At 43.2% G+C, this 20,689-nt stretch overlaps 1 protein-coding gene across 1 annotated transcript in view; it reads left to right on the top strand.

The window, feature by feature from the left end:
- The window catches only part of sh3bp2 (SH3-domain binding protein 2), a 140,254-nt gene that overhangs the window by 79,185 nt on the left and 40,380 nt on the right, over nucleotides 1–20,689 (top strand). The window contains exons 4-6 of the mRNA XM_073047933.1: nucleotides 14,626–14,743; nucleotides 16,860–16,930; nucleotides 19,922–20,007. Coding sequence (XP_072904034.1) covers nucleotides 14,626–14,743; nucleotides 16,860–16,930; nucleotides 19,922–20,007 — 275 coding nt within the window. The remainder of the gene's footprint in view (nucleotides 1–14,625; nucleotides 14,744–16,859; nucleotides 16,931–19,921; nucleotides 20,008–20,689) is intronic.

Genomic DNA, 20,689 nt, shown 5'->3' with positions numbered 1-20,689 from the left:
CCAGAGGCTCAGCAATCTCCTTCCTCGCCTCCCACAGTAGCCTGGGGTACTTCCCATCCAGTCCCGGCAACTTATCCAACTTAACGCTTTCCAAAAGCTCGAGCACATCCTCTTTCTTAATATCTACATGCTCAAGCTTTTCAGTCAGCTGCAAGTCATCACTACAATCACTAAGATCCTTTCCCATAGTGAATACTGAAGTACAGTATTCATTAAGTACCTCTGCTATTTCCTCCGGTTCCATACATACTTTCCCACTGTCGCACTTGATAGGTCCTATTCTTTCACATCTTATCCTCTTGCTCTTCACATACTTGTAGAATGCCTTGGGGTTTTCCTTAATTCTGCCTGCCAAGGCCTTCTCATGGCCCCTTTTGGCTCTCCTAATTTCCTTAAGCTCCTTCCTGTTAGCCTTATAATCTTCTCGATCTCTAACATTACCTAGCTCTCTGAACCTTTTGTAAGCTTTTCTTTTCTTCTTGGCTAGATTTATTACAGCCTTTGTACACCATGGTTCCTGTACCCTACCATAACTTCCCTGTCTCATTGGAACGTACCTATACAGAACTCCACACAAATATCCCCTGAACATTTGCCATATTTCTTCTGTACTTTCCCTGAGACATCTGTTTCCAATTTAAGCCTCCAATTTCCTGCCTGATAGTCTCATAATTTCCTTTACTCCAATTAAACACTTTTCTAACTTGTCTGTTCCTGTCTCTCTCCAATGCTATTGTAAAGGAGACAGAATTGTGATCACTATCTCCAAAGTGCTCTCCCACTGACAGATCTGACACCTGACTAGGTTCATTGCCCAATACCAAATCAAGTACAGCCTCTCCTCTTGTAGGCTTATCTCCATACTGTGTCAGGAAACCTTTCTGAACACACCTAACAAACTCCACCCCATCTAAACCCCCTGCTCTTGAGAGATGCCAATCGATATTTGGGATTATTTGTTTACTTTTTAATTATTTGCACCATTTGTCCTCTTTGTATCTGTCTTTCCTGTTCCAAGATGACGGTGTGTTCAGACGCAGCACCGCTTCGTCTCCGGGTGTAAAAATTCACCCGTGTCCTGTACGTCTTGATGATCGGAAAATGCTGCTTCTGTGCACAGCAATTGCACTTTGCTACTGAACTCTGCAGCTTGGCTTATTGCACACTGATACAGATCTCTGTCAGTGACCGTAGGATGAGGTGCAGAAGGAAACAAAAAAAAGAGAAAACGTGCTGGTATCTGGGGACGATTTGGGCCGAAGCCCTTCAGGCTGGCTCTCTCCTCGTTCTTATTGGCAAATGTCTGTTCACTTGAAAATAAATTGGACTACCTGTGCCTGAGACTGAACCAGCGAGAGAAAAACATCTGTGCACTAGTTCTCACGGAAAAATAGAGGGCTGTGGGTAGGCCTAGTAATTTCTAAAGTAGGGACATGTTCAGCACAACTTTGTGGGCCGAAGGGCCTGTATTGTGCTGTAGGTTTTCTGTATTTGCTAATTATAGCTTTGTGGCTCCACCTCAGGCGCGGCTGTCCATTTGGAGGGTTTCCGCGAGCTTCAGGCTGACAGGAATCCAGTGATCTCAGGCAAGTAAGTGGCAGTAACAGTAACAGATGTTTTAGCAGTGGCATCCCATTGTTCACGGATGATTGAGTTCATTTTTGTGAAGTGCGGATTGTTTTATATACCAGGGGTGTATATCACCCCCCCCCCACCCCGCCCCCTGCTAATGCCGACAAGGCACAGTGTTAGCTCTATAGCGCCATCAGTGACTTTCAAACCGAACACCCTGATGGTATCTTCATTATTGCAGGCAATTTTAACCATTTGAGCCTAAAGACAGTCCTGCCTAAATTCTACCAGCATGTTGATTTTGCTACCAGAGATGAAAACACACTGGGACTGGTTTACAGTAACATACCAGGTGGCTCAGCCCCACGTTGGACTCTCAGATCACTTAACTGCAATGTTAATTGCAGCATACAAACCAGTAATCAAACAGGTCAAACCAGGTCAACCAGTAGTTTGTGATTGGATTACTACACTGCAAAGTCTCGTCCAGGGATGCCTACTCTGAAGAAGTTTAAATCGTCCCTTTGACTGTCCTGCTGAAGGGTCTTGGCCTGAAACGTTCTTTTTTCCAGATGCTGCCTGGCTAGTTGAGTCTGTGTGTTTTGCAGACCATTTCTAAAGGTAGTGAAAGCCTGCCCTGAGGGTGCAATCTCTGTACGAACACGAACTGGAGAATGTTCAGGGAGGCTGTTACCTATGGCAACCATGCTAACATCGAGGAACGTGTGGATTCTGTGACATAGAGAAGTGTCCAATCTGCGGATGCTGGAAACTCACAGCAGCACACACTAAATGCTGGAGGAACTCAGCGGGCCAGGCAGCATCTATGGAAAAGGCTTGCTTGAGTTCCTCTAGCATTTTTTGTGTGTTACATAGAGAAGTGTAGTGAAGATGTTATCTTCATGAAACACCTCCGGGTGAGGACAGTTCAGAGGCCACGGTTTACTACAGAGGTCCGTGCCAAGCTGAGGGATCGTGATGAGGCCTTTTGACCAGGGGATGCGACAGCTGTCAGGGAAGGAAGAACGGTGCTTTCCTGCTCCATCGGGAAGGCAAAGTTGGAGCATTCTCAGAGAGTTTACAACCACTAATGCGATACCAGAGACACAGGGTGCATGTGGCAGGCAATTCGGAGGATTGCAGACTGCAAGTCTACCCTGTGGGTCAGTGAGAGGCCAAAAGTCTTCTACAACTGGTTTGATGGCAGAACAAAGTGCTGGTGAGGAAGGAACCCCTCCTTCCAGGGCAACAGGAACTCTGCCTGGCTGAAGTTGAAGTGAGGAAGACTCTGGCCAGAGTTAACCCAAGCAAAGCTGCAGGACTCGAAAGTATAGCAGTTTGGGTTCTAAAAGACTGCACTGCTCAGCTGACAAAGGTGCTGAGGGACGTATTCAACACCTCTCTAGAACAATCCATTGTCCCCTTGGTTTTCAAAGTGGCACCCATCATTCCAGTGCCAAAGAAGGTGACAGTAACCTGCCTAATTGACGATCGTCCAGTGGCATTAACATCAACCATTGTGAAATACTTTGAGTGGCTGGTCATGGAGTACATTGAAGGCTTTCTCCAAGCTACACTGGACCCCTTCCAGTTTGCCTGTTGCTCAAATCCATCAACTGATGATGCAATAGCTTTGCCCTCCACACTGTCCGGTTCCACCTGGAAAATGGGGTCTCATATGCCAGACTGCTGTTTATAGACTTCACTTTGATGTTCAACACCATCATATCCTAGAAACTGGTGGGGAAACTGTCCTGGTTGTGTCTCAACACCTCCCTATGCAATTGGATACTGGGCATGTTAACAGTAAGGCCACAGTCAGTCTGTATGGGCAGCAACCTTTCTCGTCCCATTACGCTGAGCACTAGGCTATGTGCTCAGCCCGCTGCTGTTCACACTGCTGAGGCACAACTGTGTCACAGGATCCGGCTCAAACCGCGTCATCGAGTTTGTGGATGGCGCAACAGCGGTTGGCCTCATCAAGAACGATGACGAGACAGAGTGTAGAGAGGAAGCAGAGCAGCTGGTGGACTGGTGTGAGAAAAACAAGCTAAGCTAGAACGTGGGGAAGACCAAGGAAATCATTACAGACTCAGGAAGATGCAGACGAACCTCCGAGAGTACATGGTTCTTCAGTAGAGAGAGTTGAATACACCAAGTTCCTGGCAGTTCATATCACCGATAACCTCACCTGGTCCCTGAATTTCACCTCCCTGAACAAGAAGGCACAGCAGCGACTCCACTTTCTAAGAAGATTGAGGCAAGCAAGGACCCACCCCCAATGCCCATCTTAACTGCGTTTTACGGGCGCACCATTGAGAGCATCCTGATAAGTTGCATCTTCATCTGGTATGGGAGCAGTTGAGCATCGAACGGGAAATCCCGACAAAGGACTGTGAGAACAGCTGGGAGGATCATAGGGGTCTCCCTACCATCCATCGGGGACATGTATCAGGAGAACTTTGTACGCAGGGCCCTCGGTTTTATTAAGGATCCCATCCATCCATCCAGCATCCTCCTTGACTTTCTACCATCAGGCAGGAGACTGATACATGAACAGTTTCTTCCCTCGAGCCATTAGGCTTCTGAACTCTCTGCTGCACTGTATTTGAAGTGTCACTGGTTAATCTGTTCTATACCTTACAATATTTAATATTAATGCGCTTTAGTTTGTTATTTATATGTGACTCATCTGTAGATTTTATCCTTACCTTCATAAGTTACCATTTGTGCTTTACACCCTGGTTCAAAGAAACATCGTCTCATTTCTGCATACATTAGATGGTTATATATGTTTCATACATGTATTTAGTTAAACGACAATAAACTTGACTCGAGTCTTTGTACGTTAGATGTTTGTTGGTCTTTGGTTTTTGTGGATTCTATTGTGTTTCTTTGTTTTCCTGTGAGTGTCTGCAAGAAAATGAACCTCAGGGTTGGATGTGGTATGAATGCTTGGACAATAATTTAACTTTGATCCAGATTTATCACATCAGATTAATTTATTTATCATGTGGACATTGAACTACAAAGGCAGAACTTCAGGATAAGCCCATTTTCTCTCCCCAGCTTTGGGGCCTTGACTCCTAGACTTGGACTTAATCTGAGTCTTTTGGTATCTGTTATGTTTTGCAACTTTAAAACATTAAACTAATTCAAAGGAAGATGCGGGAGTCCTCGACACATAGAAACATAGAACATAGAACGTATGGAAAAAAATGGAATCTACTCATCTTTTTTTTCTCCAGTCCTGCTGAAGGGTTTCAACCCAAAACGTCGACTGTACTTTTTTTCCACAGATGCTGCCTGGCCTTCTGAGTTCCTCCAGCATTTTGTGTGTGTTGCTTGGATTTCCAGCATCTGCAGATTTTCTCTTGTTTCTAGTTTTGCTATTGTTGTTGTTGTTGCTGCTGCTTGTGTTATACTGCTGAACGGTGTGACCATGCTCCGTTGACACTGGAATCTGTGGCAACACTTCAGGCTGCCCCCAGCACATCCTTGGTTGGCGTTGGTTGTTAACGCAAACAGTGCATTTCACTGTATGTTTTGATGTAATAAATAAATTAATCTGAATATTCTCTTGGGATCCAGCTAATCCAGATTTACTAATATGCATGTCAAATTTGTTCTTAATGGGGAGGCACAGTTTTGCAGCAGGTAGGGCAGCTGATTAACAGTGTCAGAGACCCAGGTTTGATCCTGACCTCAGATGCAGTCTGCATGAAGTTTACTCATTCTCTGTGCGACCGCACGTTTCCCCTCCTGGCGATCCGGTTTCCTCCCACTTCCACAGACATGCGGGTTGGTCGTTTAAATGGCTGCTGTAAATTGTCCCTAGTGTGTGGGTAAGTAATAGAGTTTTGGGGAAAGTTTATGGGAATGCAGAGAGAATAGGGTGGGTTAGGTTGGAAGCCCAGGATTTGAAGGCCCAATGTCTGTGAGCCCAGGCGAGTGACAACCCCCCTCAGATCAGCAAGTCTTGGAGTTGATGGCCTGTGCAAGACCAGAGTTCAAGGAGTTCAAGTCCCACGATTGTGTATTTAATATTTCAGTAATATCTGAGTAATCTTGCATGATACACGCACGCTGTGCTTGAAGTAGACACAAAGTTAGACCCGCATTCCCAGACTCCCTGTCTTCCTTTGAATTAGTTTAATGTTTTGAAGTTACAAAACCGAGCAGTAGCAACAAGGTATTTTTATAACGAACCTGAGACCAATTTGTTGAGGCACAGTAAGATGTTCAAACTAAAAAGACATTGGGCCTTCAAATCCTGGGCTTCCAACCTAACCTACCCTATTCTCTTTGCATTCCCATAAACTTTCCCCAATAGACGGTTAAGTTTTTTTTAAAAAAAGCAGCACAGCACATTTTCTTCAGAGGGAAGATGCAATTGAATTTTTTTTAAATAAAGGGCAGTAAATGGAAGAATTCAGGGTTCATAAAGAATGAGTACTGGGTGATAATAATCATTAAAATAAACAGAAATAGCTGGCTACTTTGGAAAGATAGATACATTTGATTACACCACAGGTAAATGGATTTTATACACTGACCAAACTGAACAATCTTTTGAAGCAAATGAGATAGCCAATAAGAATTGAATACCAATTTTCCTGAGTGCATTAGGTTTAAAGACATGCAGTTTGCTTTGAAGTTTGACTGCTACAACCAAGCTGGCAGAAATAGCAGCTTTGCTGATATTGTAAAAGTAATGCAGAGACATTTAGAACCAAAGCCATTGTTGATTGCAGAATGCTTTAGGTTTCATAAGTGAAATCAAAAGGAAGGGGAGTCCATGTCAGTGTGTGTGGCTGAATTGAGATTGTCTGAGGTTTGTCAATTCACACTGAGAGATTGTTTAGTTTGTGGAATCTTACAAGAGAACATTCAAAAATGGCTCCTCACGGAAACACAGCTTGCATTTAAAAGGGCAGTTGAAATCACTGTTTCAGTGGAAAACACAGACAGAGGCACAATTGAGTTACAGTCGGGATTGAAAGTGAGCATGAACAAAACTGCAATGTCTACACAGAAACTGGCCTGGCCAAATAAAAGGTGTTACCATTGTGGCAGGGGTTCACATCCACCAGATCAATACAGATTTAAAAGCGAAACTTCCAGAAACTAAGGAGAACACATACAAAGCAAATGTCAAGCAGACAAAAATAAATTGATTGCACAAAGAAGAGAAAAAATTAAAAGGTCAAAGTAGAAGTTTCAAAACAGTAGGAGTTTCAAAAAGAGCACTACTCTGAATACTATTGATGAAAAATCTGATAATGATGAGAGTGATGCAAGACTGTGTAGCCTTGTGATTTACAATGTGAAAATTAATGATAGACGAGTAGTATGGCTTACACCAGAAGTGAACAGCAAATTAATTAAAATGGAATTGGACACTGGTTCAGCTGTTTCAGTCGTTCCACAAAATGACTTTGAATGGCATAGATACTAAATTGAAGGTTGCAGATATCCAGCTAAGAAATTATACTGGAGGGGGAAAAAACTCCAGTGGGAATTACATTTGTAACAGTGAAACAGAACGACCAAGTTACATTGAGCTTGTATGTGGTAAACACAGAGGGACCAGCATTGCGGGGCTGCGATTGGCTGAGACATCTACAACTTGATTGGAGATCCATCCACCATTTGCAAGCCACGTCCCCTGCAATGAAGCCAACTGAAAGAGAATTAAGGGAAGTACTGGTTGATGCCTCAACTGTCTGCATGCCAAACACCATAAACTGTTGCCCAATAGAGATTGATGTTGGTGTCAGTCTCTGTGCCTCTGATTAGAAAACATATTGGACCAAGGAAGGAATATTCTGCTCTCAGAAACCATGGAAGTGTCGAACCAGTGATCCAACTACAACAGTTTTTGTAGCCAACATATCTGAGCAACCTTCTGATACATTAATAGGGCAGTTAACTTGCAAAATGTGGTTTGGGTTCAAGCCGGAAGAGTTCAAGGAACTTCAGGAAAGTTGCAGGCATTTGGATTTTGTCAGTATAAAGAACCGGAATCTACTCTGTGCATTAAGATTATTGCCTGAACCTCAAGTGGGAGACAAAAAGATGCTTGTAAAAGTAGATGCAAAGACCAGAGGATGAATGGAGGGCAAAAAAGAAAGGAGCCTATGGAGTTACCAAAGCAGAGGATTCGGAATGACGTGGATGCGGAAATATCCTTTTGGGGGGTGGGGGGTATGGCTTATTTCGATCGAAAGCTTCTTCCATCATGATTGGCCAATTTAAGAACTGCAGCTGCTTTTCTCATTGGTTGGCTTGTGTGCCATGACACCGAGTGTGCAATTTCAAACACCCTGGGTATAAAGAGTAGCACGTACCTTCAGAAGGTACATTTCATGCACACTTTTAACTAAGTATCTGTTTGTTGAATATTTAGTTTTGTTATTTGTGTAACTTGAGGGACGTGAATGTTTGGTTGAATTTTTACTGCTTGTAAATAAATGATTAATATACTTATTTGTAGTCAGTGACTCTGTCTCACTCAGCAAACTCGCAAACCTGATTCAACGTTACTGGAAACCAAGGGGAGAGATCAGATCGTAAAGGGAGCAATAGAAGGATTAATAAGAGAATACTCCAGTGAACTAAATGCACCTTCTCTAGATCAAGATGCACAAACTAAAAGAAACTGAGAAAAGGAGAAGAAAGGTGTCCAAAGCTGTCAGAACTACCTCCTGCAGTTTCAGAATCAACTCCTACAACAACCACAGAGAAGGTCCCAGAACCTGAGATTGTTTCACAGTCGCCAGTCTCAACTGCCAAACAGAGTGGACCCCGCACCCCCCCCCCCCCCCCACCCTTGCCGGTCTGGTAGGATGTTATTCCACAAGGATAAAAAAAGTCTTAGCAATTAAATCTTTAGCAACACACACAAAATGCTGGAGGAACTCAGCAAGCCAGGCAGCATCTGTGGAATAAAGTACAGTCAGCGTTTCGGGCATCCTGCTGAAGGGTGTTGGCCCAAAACGTCGACTGTACTCTTTTCCACAGATGCTGCCCGACCTGCTGAGTTTCTCCAGCATTTTCTGTGTGTTAACAGCGAAATAAGCTCCTTTCCCATCCACCCAGCCAGGCACCCACACACACAGGCATCCAAGCCTGGGACAGGCCACCTCCGGACCCCCAGTCCTTGGCCCTGGACTCTCAGACTCCCAAACATCGGGCCTCCATCTTCAGATTTTGCCCCAGGACTCATCAGTCAAGTGTTTGACCTTCGGACCTCGGCTTCCAGACTGGCATGGACCTTCAGTCCGCGTGACCGGGCTATTGTAACTCCGTCAGGCCTCTACTGTAGGTTCTCAATATTTGGGCTTCTACCTCCAGGCTTGCCTTCTTCTGGGGTCCAACTTTCAGCTTTGCCCTCCAGTGTTTGCTGATGTCTGTATACCTTCCTGAGGATTTGCTATTCACTAGTTTGATCTTCAGGCCTAGATCCTAGGTCTTTTGACAGTCTAGAGTTTCACTGTAACAGCCATAATACCTTGTAGCAAAGAACCAGAAGTCAAACAGTGCTGGAGGAGTGAGTCTCTTGAGCTTTAATCTTGATTTGCAGACACTATGGTAAGTCCGTGTGTTTCCTGTTCATCCCAAGTTCCCCAAAACCAGAACAGCTTCATCAGCAACTTTGAGGAATAATTATGAGTCAGCCCCATAAGGCAGGAAACAGAAGTTTCATAAATAAAACTGACTAAATTTAAAGGTAGTAAGCTTGTAAAATAATACCTAATGTTTTAGTTTAGATTAGTGACAGCTTCACCTTCTTAAATAAACCATAAAATGAAAATTAAAGAAAAACTGCAGAAACTGGAAATCTCGGGATCTCAGAGGATCTATCCCGAACACAGCATAAAGATGCAATCGTGACGAATGCACATCAGTGACTCTGCTTCGTTAGGAAGTTGAAGACATTTTGGTATTTTGCCAAAGATACTTGAAAATGCCTGCATGGAGAGCATTCTGACCGATATGGAGGCTTCAGTGTGCAAGATCGCAAGAGGCGGCAGAGGGTTATAAACTCAGCCAGCTCCATCACAGGAAAGCCCTCCCCATCAGCAAGGACTTTTGTAAGAGGCAGAGTCTCAAGAAGGCAGCATCCATCGTTAAAGACCATCCAGGACATACCCTCTTCTCGGTTATAAATTTAGTCATCTCCATCATGGGCACTAGCCCAAGATCATCAAGGACATCTTCAAAAGGCGATGCCTCAGAAAAGATGGCATCCACAATTAAGGACCCCCATCACCCAGAACATGCCCTCTTCTCATTGCTACCATCAAAGAGGAGGTACAGGACCCTGGAGACTCGTATTCTACATATTAGAATCAACTTCTTCCCTTCTGCCATTAAATTTCTGAACAACTCGTGAACCTGTGAACAGTACTTCAATATCTTGCTCTCTTCTTGCACTATTTATTTTCATGTATTTCCTATTGTAACTCACGTGATTTCTAACATATTGCACTGTACTGCTGCCACAAAACAACAAATTTCATGACCAATCTCAGTGGTAATAAACCTGGTTCTGAAATGAGTTAGCCACACATGGGGGCGGCGGGGGAACGGTGGCGTAGCAGTTACTGTAATCGCCTTACAGCACTAACAATCACGGAGAGGGTTCTCTGAAAAGAGTTTCTCCCTGTTACCACGTGAGTTTCCTCCAGGTGAATGTATGAGGGGTGATTGATAAGTTTGTGGCCCAAGGTAGAAGAAGATGAGTTATACAGCTCTCGTTACATGCACATGCAGGTCAACTCTTTGAGTGATTATGCAGAAAGTTTGAAGTTAATAACTCATCTCCTTCTACCTTTGGCCACAAACTTATCAATCACCCCTGATGAGTTACTCAAAGAGTTGAACTGCATCTGCATGTAACGAGAGCTGTATAACTCATCTCCTTCTACCTTAGGCTGTGAACTTGTCAATCACCCTTGCTGTGGACACTTTCTGGAGGTTCAAGCTCCGTATGCTCCACAACCGCTGGACTAAGTGTGTAAATGTAGGAGGGGACTACAGTATGTTGAAAAATAAATGTGCTAGGTTTTCTAAAATTGACTCCTTCTACCTTAGGCCACAAACTTATCAATCACCTCTCGTAGTCTCCTTCCACATTCCAAAGCCCTTTGGTTGGGGTTAGTAAGTTGTGGGCATGGTATGTTGGCGCCAGAGGTATGCCAACACTTGCAGGCTGCCCCAGAACATACCTCACTAGTTTGATTTGACGCAGACAGTGCATTTCACTGTGTGTTTTGGAAAAGAGTACAGTCGACGATTCAGGCCAATTCAGCTGCACTCTTTTCTGTAGATGCTGCCTGGCCTGCTGAGTTCCTCCAGCATTTTTGTGTGTTGCTCAGATTTCCAGCATCTGCAGATTTTCTCTTGTTTATCACTGTATGCTTTGATGTTTTTTACATACTACATTTGACAAATAAAACTGATATTTTCTTATTTAATATGTTATTTTCCATGTGTACTGCTGATTTAAAAAACTGACCTGAAAAACCCTAACGACACCTCAAACTATCTTTCTTTCTTGTCTCTTTCAGTTTCAGTAATGTTATGTTTAATTTCCAAACATTCCTGTTAAGTTTATGATATATTATGTTGATAATATATGGTGCTGCTGCCCAAAAAGCTAATTTTTCTTTTTCAATCTCTTTATTATTATTAATAATATTATGAGCAAAATACAATTGATATATTAATAAAGAGATTACAAACATACAAATTCCCATTACACATGAAAGAATACATAAGCAATGATTACAGTATAAATGAGTTTTCCCAAAACATGGACCATACAGTATATGTATGAACAAGGTAAATCTAAGTATTTCATAATATATGATATAAAAAAACAGAAAAAAGAAAAAAAAATGATTGCAAAATTGACTAAACTACTAATCTAATTAATGAAGAAGAAAAAAGAAGCAAAAAAAAGAAAAAAAAAGAAAAACTAAAAAGGAAAAAAAAAGGGCTGTTTATAATATCTCACAAGAATACATAATCATCAGTGTCGTCAACTCCGATCCTCTCAACATAAATAAGATTAAAGCTGGAAAATCCAATAAGCTTGGAACAGGGTCATATTACATCATATGAAAATATTGAATAAATGGTCTCCATATCTCTTCAAATTTAATAGAAGTATCGAATACACCAAAAAGCTAATTTTTATGGTATTTATGCCATGAAAATAAATAATTAAAGCAAGTGCAATGTCAACGTTCATTTTGAGAGGACTAGAATATAGGAACAAGAATGGGATGCAAAGGTTTTATAAGGTACTGGTCTGACTATACTTGGAGTATTGTTAGCAATTTTGGGCCCCTCCTATCAGAAAAGATGTGTTCACGTTGGAGGGGGTCCAGAGGAAGTTCGTGAGAATGTTTACAGAAATGAAAGGGTTAACATATGAGGAGCATTCGATAGCTCTGCGCCTGTACTTACTTGCTGGAGTTTAGAAGAATGAGGGGGAGATCACATTGAAACCTGTTGAATATTGAGAGGCCAAGATAGACTGGATGTGGAAAGGATGTATTCTGTAATGGCTGAGTCTCAGACCACAGGACACAGCTACAGAATAGAGGGACGTCTATTCAGGACAGAGATAGCAGGAGTTTCCTTAACCAGAGTCAATAGCTCAATAGTTCCATTTAACATCAGAGAAATGTATTTAAAAACTTCCTGAAATTTCCTGAAATTCGAACAAAAATAGAACAGATGGAAGGAGAAATGAGAGTCATACCCCGAAACATTGACTGTTCATTTCCTCCACAGATGCTGCCTGTCTTACTGAGTTCCTCCACCCACTTGTGTGATGTTCTGCTTCACACAATAGAAGAGTACCCCGAAAATGACTGACAGTTAAAACGTTCGAACTCTGAAGCTCCCCATTCTCCCCTCCCACGCACAAGTGGCAGCAAAGCAGTGACCCTCTCCCATCCACCAAGCAAGCAATAACAAAGCCCCCAAGAAAGATCTGCTGCAGTCCAACAAACTAATCGTTCTCCCGTCAAGTCAACATATCACAGGCTCTCTCTCTCTCTCAATCTCTCTCTCTCTCTCCCCCTAAAGAAGGGAAAGAGTGGTGTCCCCTTTCACAGCGAGAGGGGAGATACAACAAAACATAACAAAGAGGCTGGTGAATCTATGGAGTTCATTGCCATGGACGGCTGTGGAGGCCAAGTCATTGAGTATATTTGAAATGGAGGTTGACAGGTACTTGGTAAGTCAGGGTGTTAAAGGTTACGGGGAGAAGGCAGGAGAATGGCATTGAGAGGGATAAAAAATCAGTCGTGGTGGAATGGTGGATCAGACTTGATGACCTTAGTAATCTAATTCTGCTCCTATGTCTTAAGGTCTATGGTCCTATTCCCTGGGCTTGTATTCCTATGACAATGAATTTAAACTTGACGACGGGCTGAAGACAAAAGGGACTGCAGACATTGGAACTTCGAACAAAAATAGAACAGTTGGAAGGAGAAATGAGAGTCATAGCCCGAAACATTGACTGTTCATTTCCTCCACAGATGCTGCCTGTCTTACTGAGTTCCTCCACCCACTGGTGTGATGTTCTGCTTCTGAAGTTTGCTAACCTTGTCTGAAAGCAAAGGGAAGAGAGTGATTGACTAGTGAAGGAGCTCAGCTTTATTTGTCACGAACACACTGTGAAATGTGTCGGTTTTGCATCAATGACCAACAAAGTCCAAGAATTTTCTGGGGGCAGCCCACAAGTGTTACTATGCTTCTGACGCCAACATAGTGTGCCCGCAACTTACTAACCTGTACGTCTTTGGAATGTGGGAGGAAAGACGAGCACCCAGAGGAAACCCACGCCGTCACAGGGAGAACGTACCAACTCCTTAGGGATACTGGTGGGAATTGAACCCGGATTGCTGGCGTTGTGAAGCGTTATGCTAACTGCTATGTTGCTGTGCTGTCTTGGCACATCTCTATTGGGAATACGGTTGGCACTCCTTATCTGTGGGGATTGGTTCCGGGACCCCCCGCGGATACCAAAAAACGCGGATGCTCAAGTCCCTTATTTAACCTGTACCAGTGCGGTGGTCTTTAGGACCCAGCGGAACCCCGGACTTTATTTAACGTCTCAGTGTGGTGGACATTAGGACCTGGTGTCGCAGCTCTGAATCTGCAGTGTTTCTGTTCACAAAAATAATCACGATCACGATTAAAGATAAGGTGGAAGAAATAAAGCGATCAGAAAGAGGTGAAACGCCATAGGTCATTGGAAAAGTGTTAGACTATAGTTGGTCAACGATTGGAACAATTTTAATGGAGCATGTGAAAGGCCCTGCCCCGATGAAAGCTACAATTATTACTAAGCAACGCAGTGGTTTAATTATTGAAATACGTATGTTTCTTAAGTGTTTTATATGCATAGAAAGGTAAAATATGTACTATATACTAAGAAAAACGTTTGACTAACTGACGCTAAATAATACCGGATATACCTGTTCCGACTTCAAATCTGACTTAAAGACGGACTTAGGAACAGAACTCATTCATAACCCGGGGACTGCCTGTACTTTTAAGTCATTTCTAGATTACTTATAATACCTAATACAATGTAAATACTAGTAAATAGTTGTTATACTGTATTGTTTAGGGAATAATGACAAGAAAAAATAGTCTGTACATGCTCAAACAACAAGTGCTGGAGAGAGAACGTCCGGGTTTTCCCGATCCACGGTTGATTGAATCCGCACATGCGGAATCCATGGATAAGGAGGGCCGACTGTACTGTCATGATTGATTTGTAAATTACTGCTGAGTAACCTGCTTATTTAACACTGCTGGTAATCCTCTACACAAGATGCTGAAAACCTGGAGCAACACACACAAAATGCTGGAGGATCTCAGTAGGTTGTGCTGCATCTATGGAAAGGAATATTGGGCCGAGATCCTTCTACAGGACCTGTGTGTATTGCTCTGATAATCCTCTTGTGTTTGAAACCCTCGGTACCACAAGTAACTCGACTTTGCACTCTTTCTGTCCCTCAGGGTTATGAGGTCGACGGAGGAAACAACATCAAGCAATGTATTCCCCTTCAAAATCATCCACATTAACAAGAAACACAGGACCTGGTTCTTCTCAGCTGCCTGCGAAGAGGAGAGGAAGGTAAAGCTCGTGCTCTGATTGTGTGGCTGTCCTTGGGTCAGCGGCTGTTCATTTCGCGTGGTGGGGGGTGGGGTGTGGGGAACCACTCTGTCCTGGTTCACTCCAATGAAATCCTCAAATTCAAATTCAGATTTATTTATCACACATACATCATAGCAGTGAAATGCGTTGTTTGCGTTAACAACCAACACACCTAGGCACGCCCACAATGTTCAGCAAAATAGCACAGAACACAACAAACCAGAACTTCTTCCCTCCGACCCTCCTTCCCACCCACGCACCCTCCCATGGGCAGTTCTCTAACTCCAGGGCAAGCCTCTGGGCTTTGATTTCCAGATTTCTTATCTGTCTTAGTGTGCTGCTTACATTGAACATGCTTCAAAAGCACGCAAGAAAAACTTTAAAGCCGTAGTGCATTACAGCACAGAAACAGGCCGCTCGGCCCATCTGGTCCATGCCAAACTATTATTCTACCTCGTCACATCAACCTGCATGTGGACTGTAGCCCTCCATACCCCTCCCATCCATGTACTTAAATGTTGCAATCAACCCTGCATGTACCAGTTCTTTGAAAAGAACTCTAATTGATTCCACTGGTCAGGGTCAACCATGGGTGCTGCATCCAAGCTGTCTATGTTGTACACAAGCCAGGGCAGTACAATATGGAGAGAAAGCTGTTGCCCATGTGGCAGGCTCCCCCTCTCCATGCAGCTGATGAATCCAGAAGTACGACAGAGACGGCTACAGTTTGGCACTGGTGGTGTCACAGGAGTTGCCAGTCAGGTTGAACTCAATGTAGGGCTGTCTTAGGAACTCCATCTCTGAATTTTCCTCGGGGCTTACTCCCAAAGCCTTGCCCATGAGTAGGTATAGCTGCAAGGCAAAGGTTTGAGATCAGAGTTTTCCTTCTAGATGAGCCACTGACCACGGCTGACGAGCCCCATCATTGGCTACTGTAAAACTCTGATAATCCAGCACTGTTGGGAGTTTGTTAGTGCCAGATGAGCAGGTTTTCTGCACATACCAACAAGCTTCCATTTTGTTTATAGAATATGGAACAGTCCTGCTCACCATGTCGTGCCGACCTATGTAAACCTTCTCCGTGATCAACCTCATCCTTCCCTCCTCCACAGCCTAGAACCTTCCATTTGTCTTACATTGATGTGCTATCAAAGACAAGTTTACATGTTCCTGTTATACCAGCCTCTACCACCGCCCCACGCGGTGTGTTCCAGCTTATTTTACACACTGGACAGTATAATAATAAACTTCTCTGTAACTACATAAGTTTAAAGGGAATGGAAAACAGAGATCGGTGTCATAGAGAAGTACAGCAGAGGAACAGGCTCTTTGGCCCATCTACTCCATGCTGAACCATTTACACTGTCTAATCCCATCGACCAGCACCGGGACCGTAGCCCTCCATACCCCTAACATCCATGTCCTATCCAAACTTCGCTTAAACGTTGAAATCAAGCTTGCAGGCATGACTTGTGCTAGTAGCTCATTACACACTCTCCCCACCCTCTGAGTGAAGAAGTTTCCCCTCATGATCCCCTTAAACTTCTCACCTTTCACCCTTAACCCATGACCTCTGGTTGTAGTCCTACCCATCTCAGTGGAAAAAGCTTTTTGCATTTGCCCTATCTATACCCCTCATAATTTTGTATACCTCTCTTGTTTTTAAAGGGAGTGGGAAGTTGTCCTGATGAGTCTAAAGTGAGCAGGTAATTGAATCTCAGTGAGTTTACAGGTAACTGTGTCCCCATGATTTAAAGGGACACAGGTAACTGAGTTTAAAGGGATCTGGAAGCAGTTCTAGTGAGTTTAGAAGGAGCGGGAAACTGTTCTGATAAATTTAAACTGAGCGGGTTAAGGTCTCCATGAGTTTAAAGGGAGCATTAACTGAGTCATAGTGAGCTTAGAGGCAGTGGGAACTGTGTCCCTGTGAGTTTAAAGAGACGTGGGTAACCTGCTGCTGTGGGACTTCAGCCATCTGTACCTCCCGCCCGATGGTGGCAGCCCATATCTGGGAGCCTCAGTTCTCCCCTGGTCCATGATCTCCAATGGTGCTGACTGAGTGAGGCTGATCAGTGTTTAATGCTCTTCCTTCCAGATGTGGATGATGAGTTTGCGAAAAGAAATTGATCGTTACCATGAGAAAGCGGACTCACAAGGAAGCCTGAGGTACCTTCACAATGAATTTTTCATTTACTGAGAAAAATTACTTACATGGAGATCCATAAAATTTTTGGAGCATATCTCTCTCTCTGGCTTAAACACCTGCTTTGGTTTGAGCGTCCTCTTGGCTGTGGTGAGATGGGAAAATAGTCAATAAAGTCTTGTGATCTGCAGCAGAAGTAACATTTTCACTGTGGATTATGTTGCAGATTAGTTTCCTTTAATGCTGTGTGTACTGAAGTGTAATGAAAATCTTTGCCACATATTGCTTATAGAGTAAACAGTGTGCATGGTAACAATTAATACAATAAACACAGCGGCAAGCACAAAATAACAGAATATTGCAAACTGAAGAATAGCAAAAAGAAATGCTGCAATGACAACACAATAACTGAAAGGGTTGGAGTCAATAGTTCCAGAAAGTGGTAGCACCACCGGAAAGTGGTTGTGGAAGTGATCCTTCTTCTTTTGCCCATTATGCTGCTGGAGTTTTGGGCAGCAATGAAGGTCCTCCATCTCTTTTTTAGCATTCATGGTTTCTGTCATCTTGTCGGTGGCTTCCTCTCGGTTTACTGTCAGTTATGCAAGTCGCTGCTGGAGACTCAGGAATCCCGTCACACTCGGATGTAGAAGGATTCGTCATTGCTGTTTCAGTAACAGTTTTGTTTGACCAGTCAGGGTTGTTAGCCCTGAGCTGAACCTCCGAACCTGGAGGACCGGTGGACACTCTTAGCCTGGCCTCTACCCTGTGACCTTTTTGGCATGGGTGACCCTACCAAGAGCCAAAGCATAAGTCCCTGACTCCAGCCAATATAGCTCTCCGAGTCATTGAGGCACGCAAGCCTCCAAAACTGACAAGGTTGTGGTCCTCTTGGAGGTGTGGAGGAGATAGTCATAGAGAACTACATCACAGAAACAGACCTTTAGACCCATCTGGTCTGTGTTGGACTGTTATTCTGCCTAGTCCAATTGACCCACACTCTGACCATAGCCCTCCATACCCCTCCCATACATGTACTTAACCAGACTTCCCCTATGTGTCAAAATTGAATCCATGTCCACCACTTCCACTGGCAGCTCATTCCACTCTCTCTCCAGACTCTGAGTGTAGAAGTTACCCCCACAGGTTTCCCTTAAATCTGGGTTTCAAACTTTTCTTATGCTATGGACCCCAGGTTGGGGACCCCTGCCTTAAATATTTCACCTTTTACTCTTAACCTATGACCCCTAGTTCTAGTCTCACCCAACTTCAGGGAAAAAGAGCCTGCTTGCATTTACCCTGAATATGCCCCTAGTAATTTTGTATACCATTATCAAATCTCCACTCAATTTCCTAGGCTCAAGGGAATAAAGTCCTAACGTATTCAACCTTTCCCTATAACTCAGTTATGGTAATAGCCTTGTACATTTTTTCTGCACCCTTTCAATCTTACTGATATCTTGGTAGGTGCACACAATACTCCAAATTTTGCCTTGCCAATATACAGCATCAGCATGACATCCCAGCTCCTGTACTCAGTACTTTGATTAATGAAGGCCGATGGGACATAATCTCTTTTAATGAACCTATCTATCACTTTCAAGGAATTATGGATCTGTAAGATTGGTTCAGGACTATGACGGCAGTGGGGAAGAAGCTGTTCTTGTATATTCGTCTAGAAGATAGAAAAGGGAGGAGGGAATGGTCTGGGTGACCTTGATGATCCTTGACCGGAACACCAGTGGAGGTTGCCTTAACTGTCCTCATTGTGAGCAAGTGAGGTATGAGCCCAACCTGTAGAGGTTCCCCAGTGACGAGCATGAAGTTCAGTCTTGTCTCCACTTCCATCCACAAATGAACAGGCCAGATATTCACAGTGAAGTGGGTGTCTTGTGAGCGTCTCAGGAACTGCTCTCTCTGGAATAGTGTTCACCAAGTCAGGAGGGAACCTTTGTCATAGTACCCTGAGCACTACAGCACAGGGACAAGCCCCTCAGCCCTTATATGATGATGGTGAAATGTTAGGGAAGGAGGAAATGAATACGATTTAATTATTGAGTGCAGGGTCAATGCTTCAGTGTAATGTTGAAGCAAAAATTACCAACTAGCTTATGGGCAGAATTATTTATAATTTCAGGAGAACCTCATAGCACTTTGTAGTCATAAAATCGTACAGGATGAGAACAAGCCCTTCAGCCCACCAAGTCTGTGTTAACCAGCAAGGGCCCATTTACTAATCTTGTTTTATTCTCTCCACATACCCCAGATTTTCCCCCTCATTTACACGAGGCACTATTTACGGCAGGCAATTAGCCTATAAACCCACACATCTTTGGGATGTGGGAGGAAACTGAAGCAGCTAGTGGAAACCCACATGGTCACAGAGAGAATATGCAAACTCCTTACAGACAGTGCTGGAATTGAACCCTGATCACTGGCACTGGCAGTAAAGCTTTCTGTTAACTACTATGCTACGGTGCTGTACTGTAGAATATAAAATTACAGTGTAACACACAAAATGCTGGGGGATCTCAGCAGGTCAGGGAGCATCTATGGAAATGAATAAAGAGTTGATGTTCTGGGGTAAGGCCCTTCATCAGGACTCACTCCGAAATGTCGACTCGTTATTGATTTCCATAGATGCTGCCTGACCTGCAGAGTTTCTCCAGGATTTTGTGCCTATTAATCTGGATTTCCAGTGTCTGTAGAATCTCTTGTATTTATCACAGTTACAGAGAAGCTTCAGGTAGACAAATTAAGTGCAAGGACCACCAACCACCACCACCAGCTAGATTGGGAGGTCAGGAAGCTTTAGCATACAAGAAGTCTGCTCAAGGGACTGATAGCAATTGGGTAGAAGCCTTGAGCCTGATTGTATGTGTTCTGAAAGTATTATACGGAGTGGGGAGGACGAGAGAGTCACTGGGGAGGGTTATTGAGCATGCTGCACACGTGGGGAGAGAAACATCTAGGCTTCCATCAGAGCCTCTCATCCAATTCATTTGTTTTCCTCTCAGTGACTGCTCGGACACGGAGAGTTTTTATGGTTCAATTGAAAGCCCCATGGAGATTAACTACAATTTAGCAGAACCTGAAACTGGAGGTGAGTAGTTTTCCTATATTTCTGGTGATTGCGTTTTTTTTTTGTAATTTACTTTTTATTGAAGTTCGTCATCAAACAAACATTTCCATAAGATGTATTTCAGATATTGTACATATATATCATACAGTCATATGCCACAAATCTCTACATAATATTTATCTGAGGTATACACTTATAGAAGAGAGGAAGGGAAGAACTATGTACAAGTAGGAAGTGATCTTTTTTTTACAACATATTCATTGATTTGTGAGAATAAAATCAGGCCTCTGAGGTGTTATGTAGTTAAACCATTTTTCCCAGTATGAATCAAATTGTTCCAGTTTATGATTAACAGATGCTGTTATCTTCTCCATTTTGTAAATGTCCATTGTAATTTCCATCCATGTATCTGAAGTTGGGCTCTCCTGTGATAACCATTTCCTAGTAAGAGTCTTTTTACCAGCCACCAACAGTATATTCATTAAATATTTATCTCTTTTCAACCATTCTTGAGGTATATACCCAAAATATATGATCTTACTTTCTAAGGGTATTTCACATTTAAAGATGTTTTGTAGGGCATTGTGTATCCCCCTCCAATAGTCTTTAATAACAGGGCATTCCCAGAAAATATGATAATGATTTGCATTTTGATTTCCACAATTTCTCCAGCAAACAGGGAGGTTACTGTCATAATGGGATT

This window comes from Hemitrygon akajei, chromosome 6 (genome assembly GCF_048418815.1).
Source record: "Hemitrygon akajei chromosome 6, sHemAka1.3, whole genome shotgun sequence".
Taxonomy (NCBI): domain Eukaryota; kingdom Metazoa; phylum Chordata; class Chondrichthyes; order Myliobatiformes; family Dasyatidae; genus Hemitrygon; species Hemitrygon akajei.
This window is presented reverse-complemented; position numbering and strand designations above follow the sequence as displayed.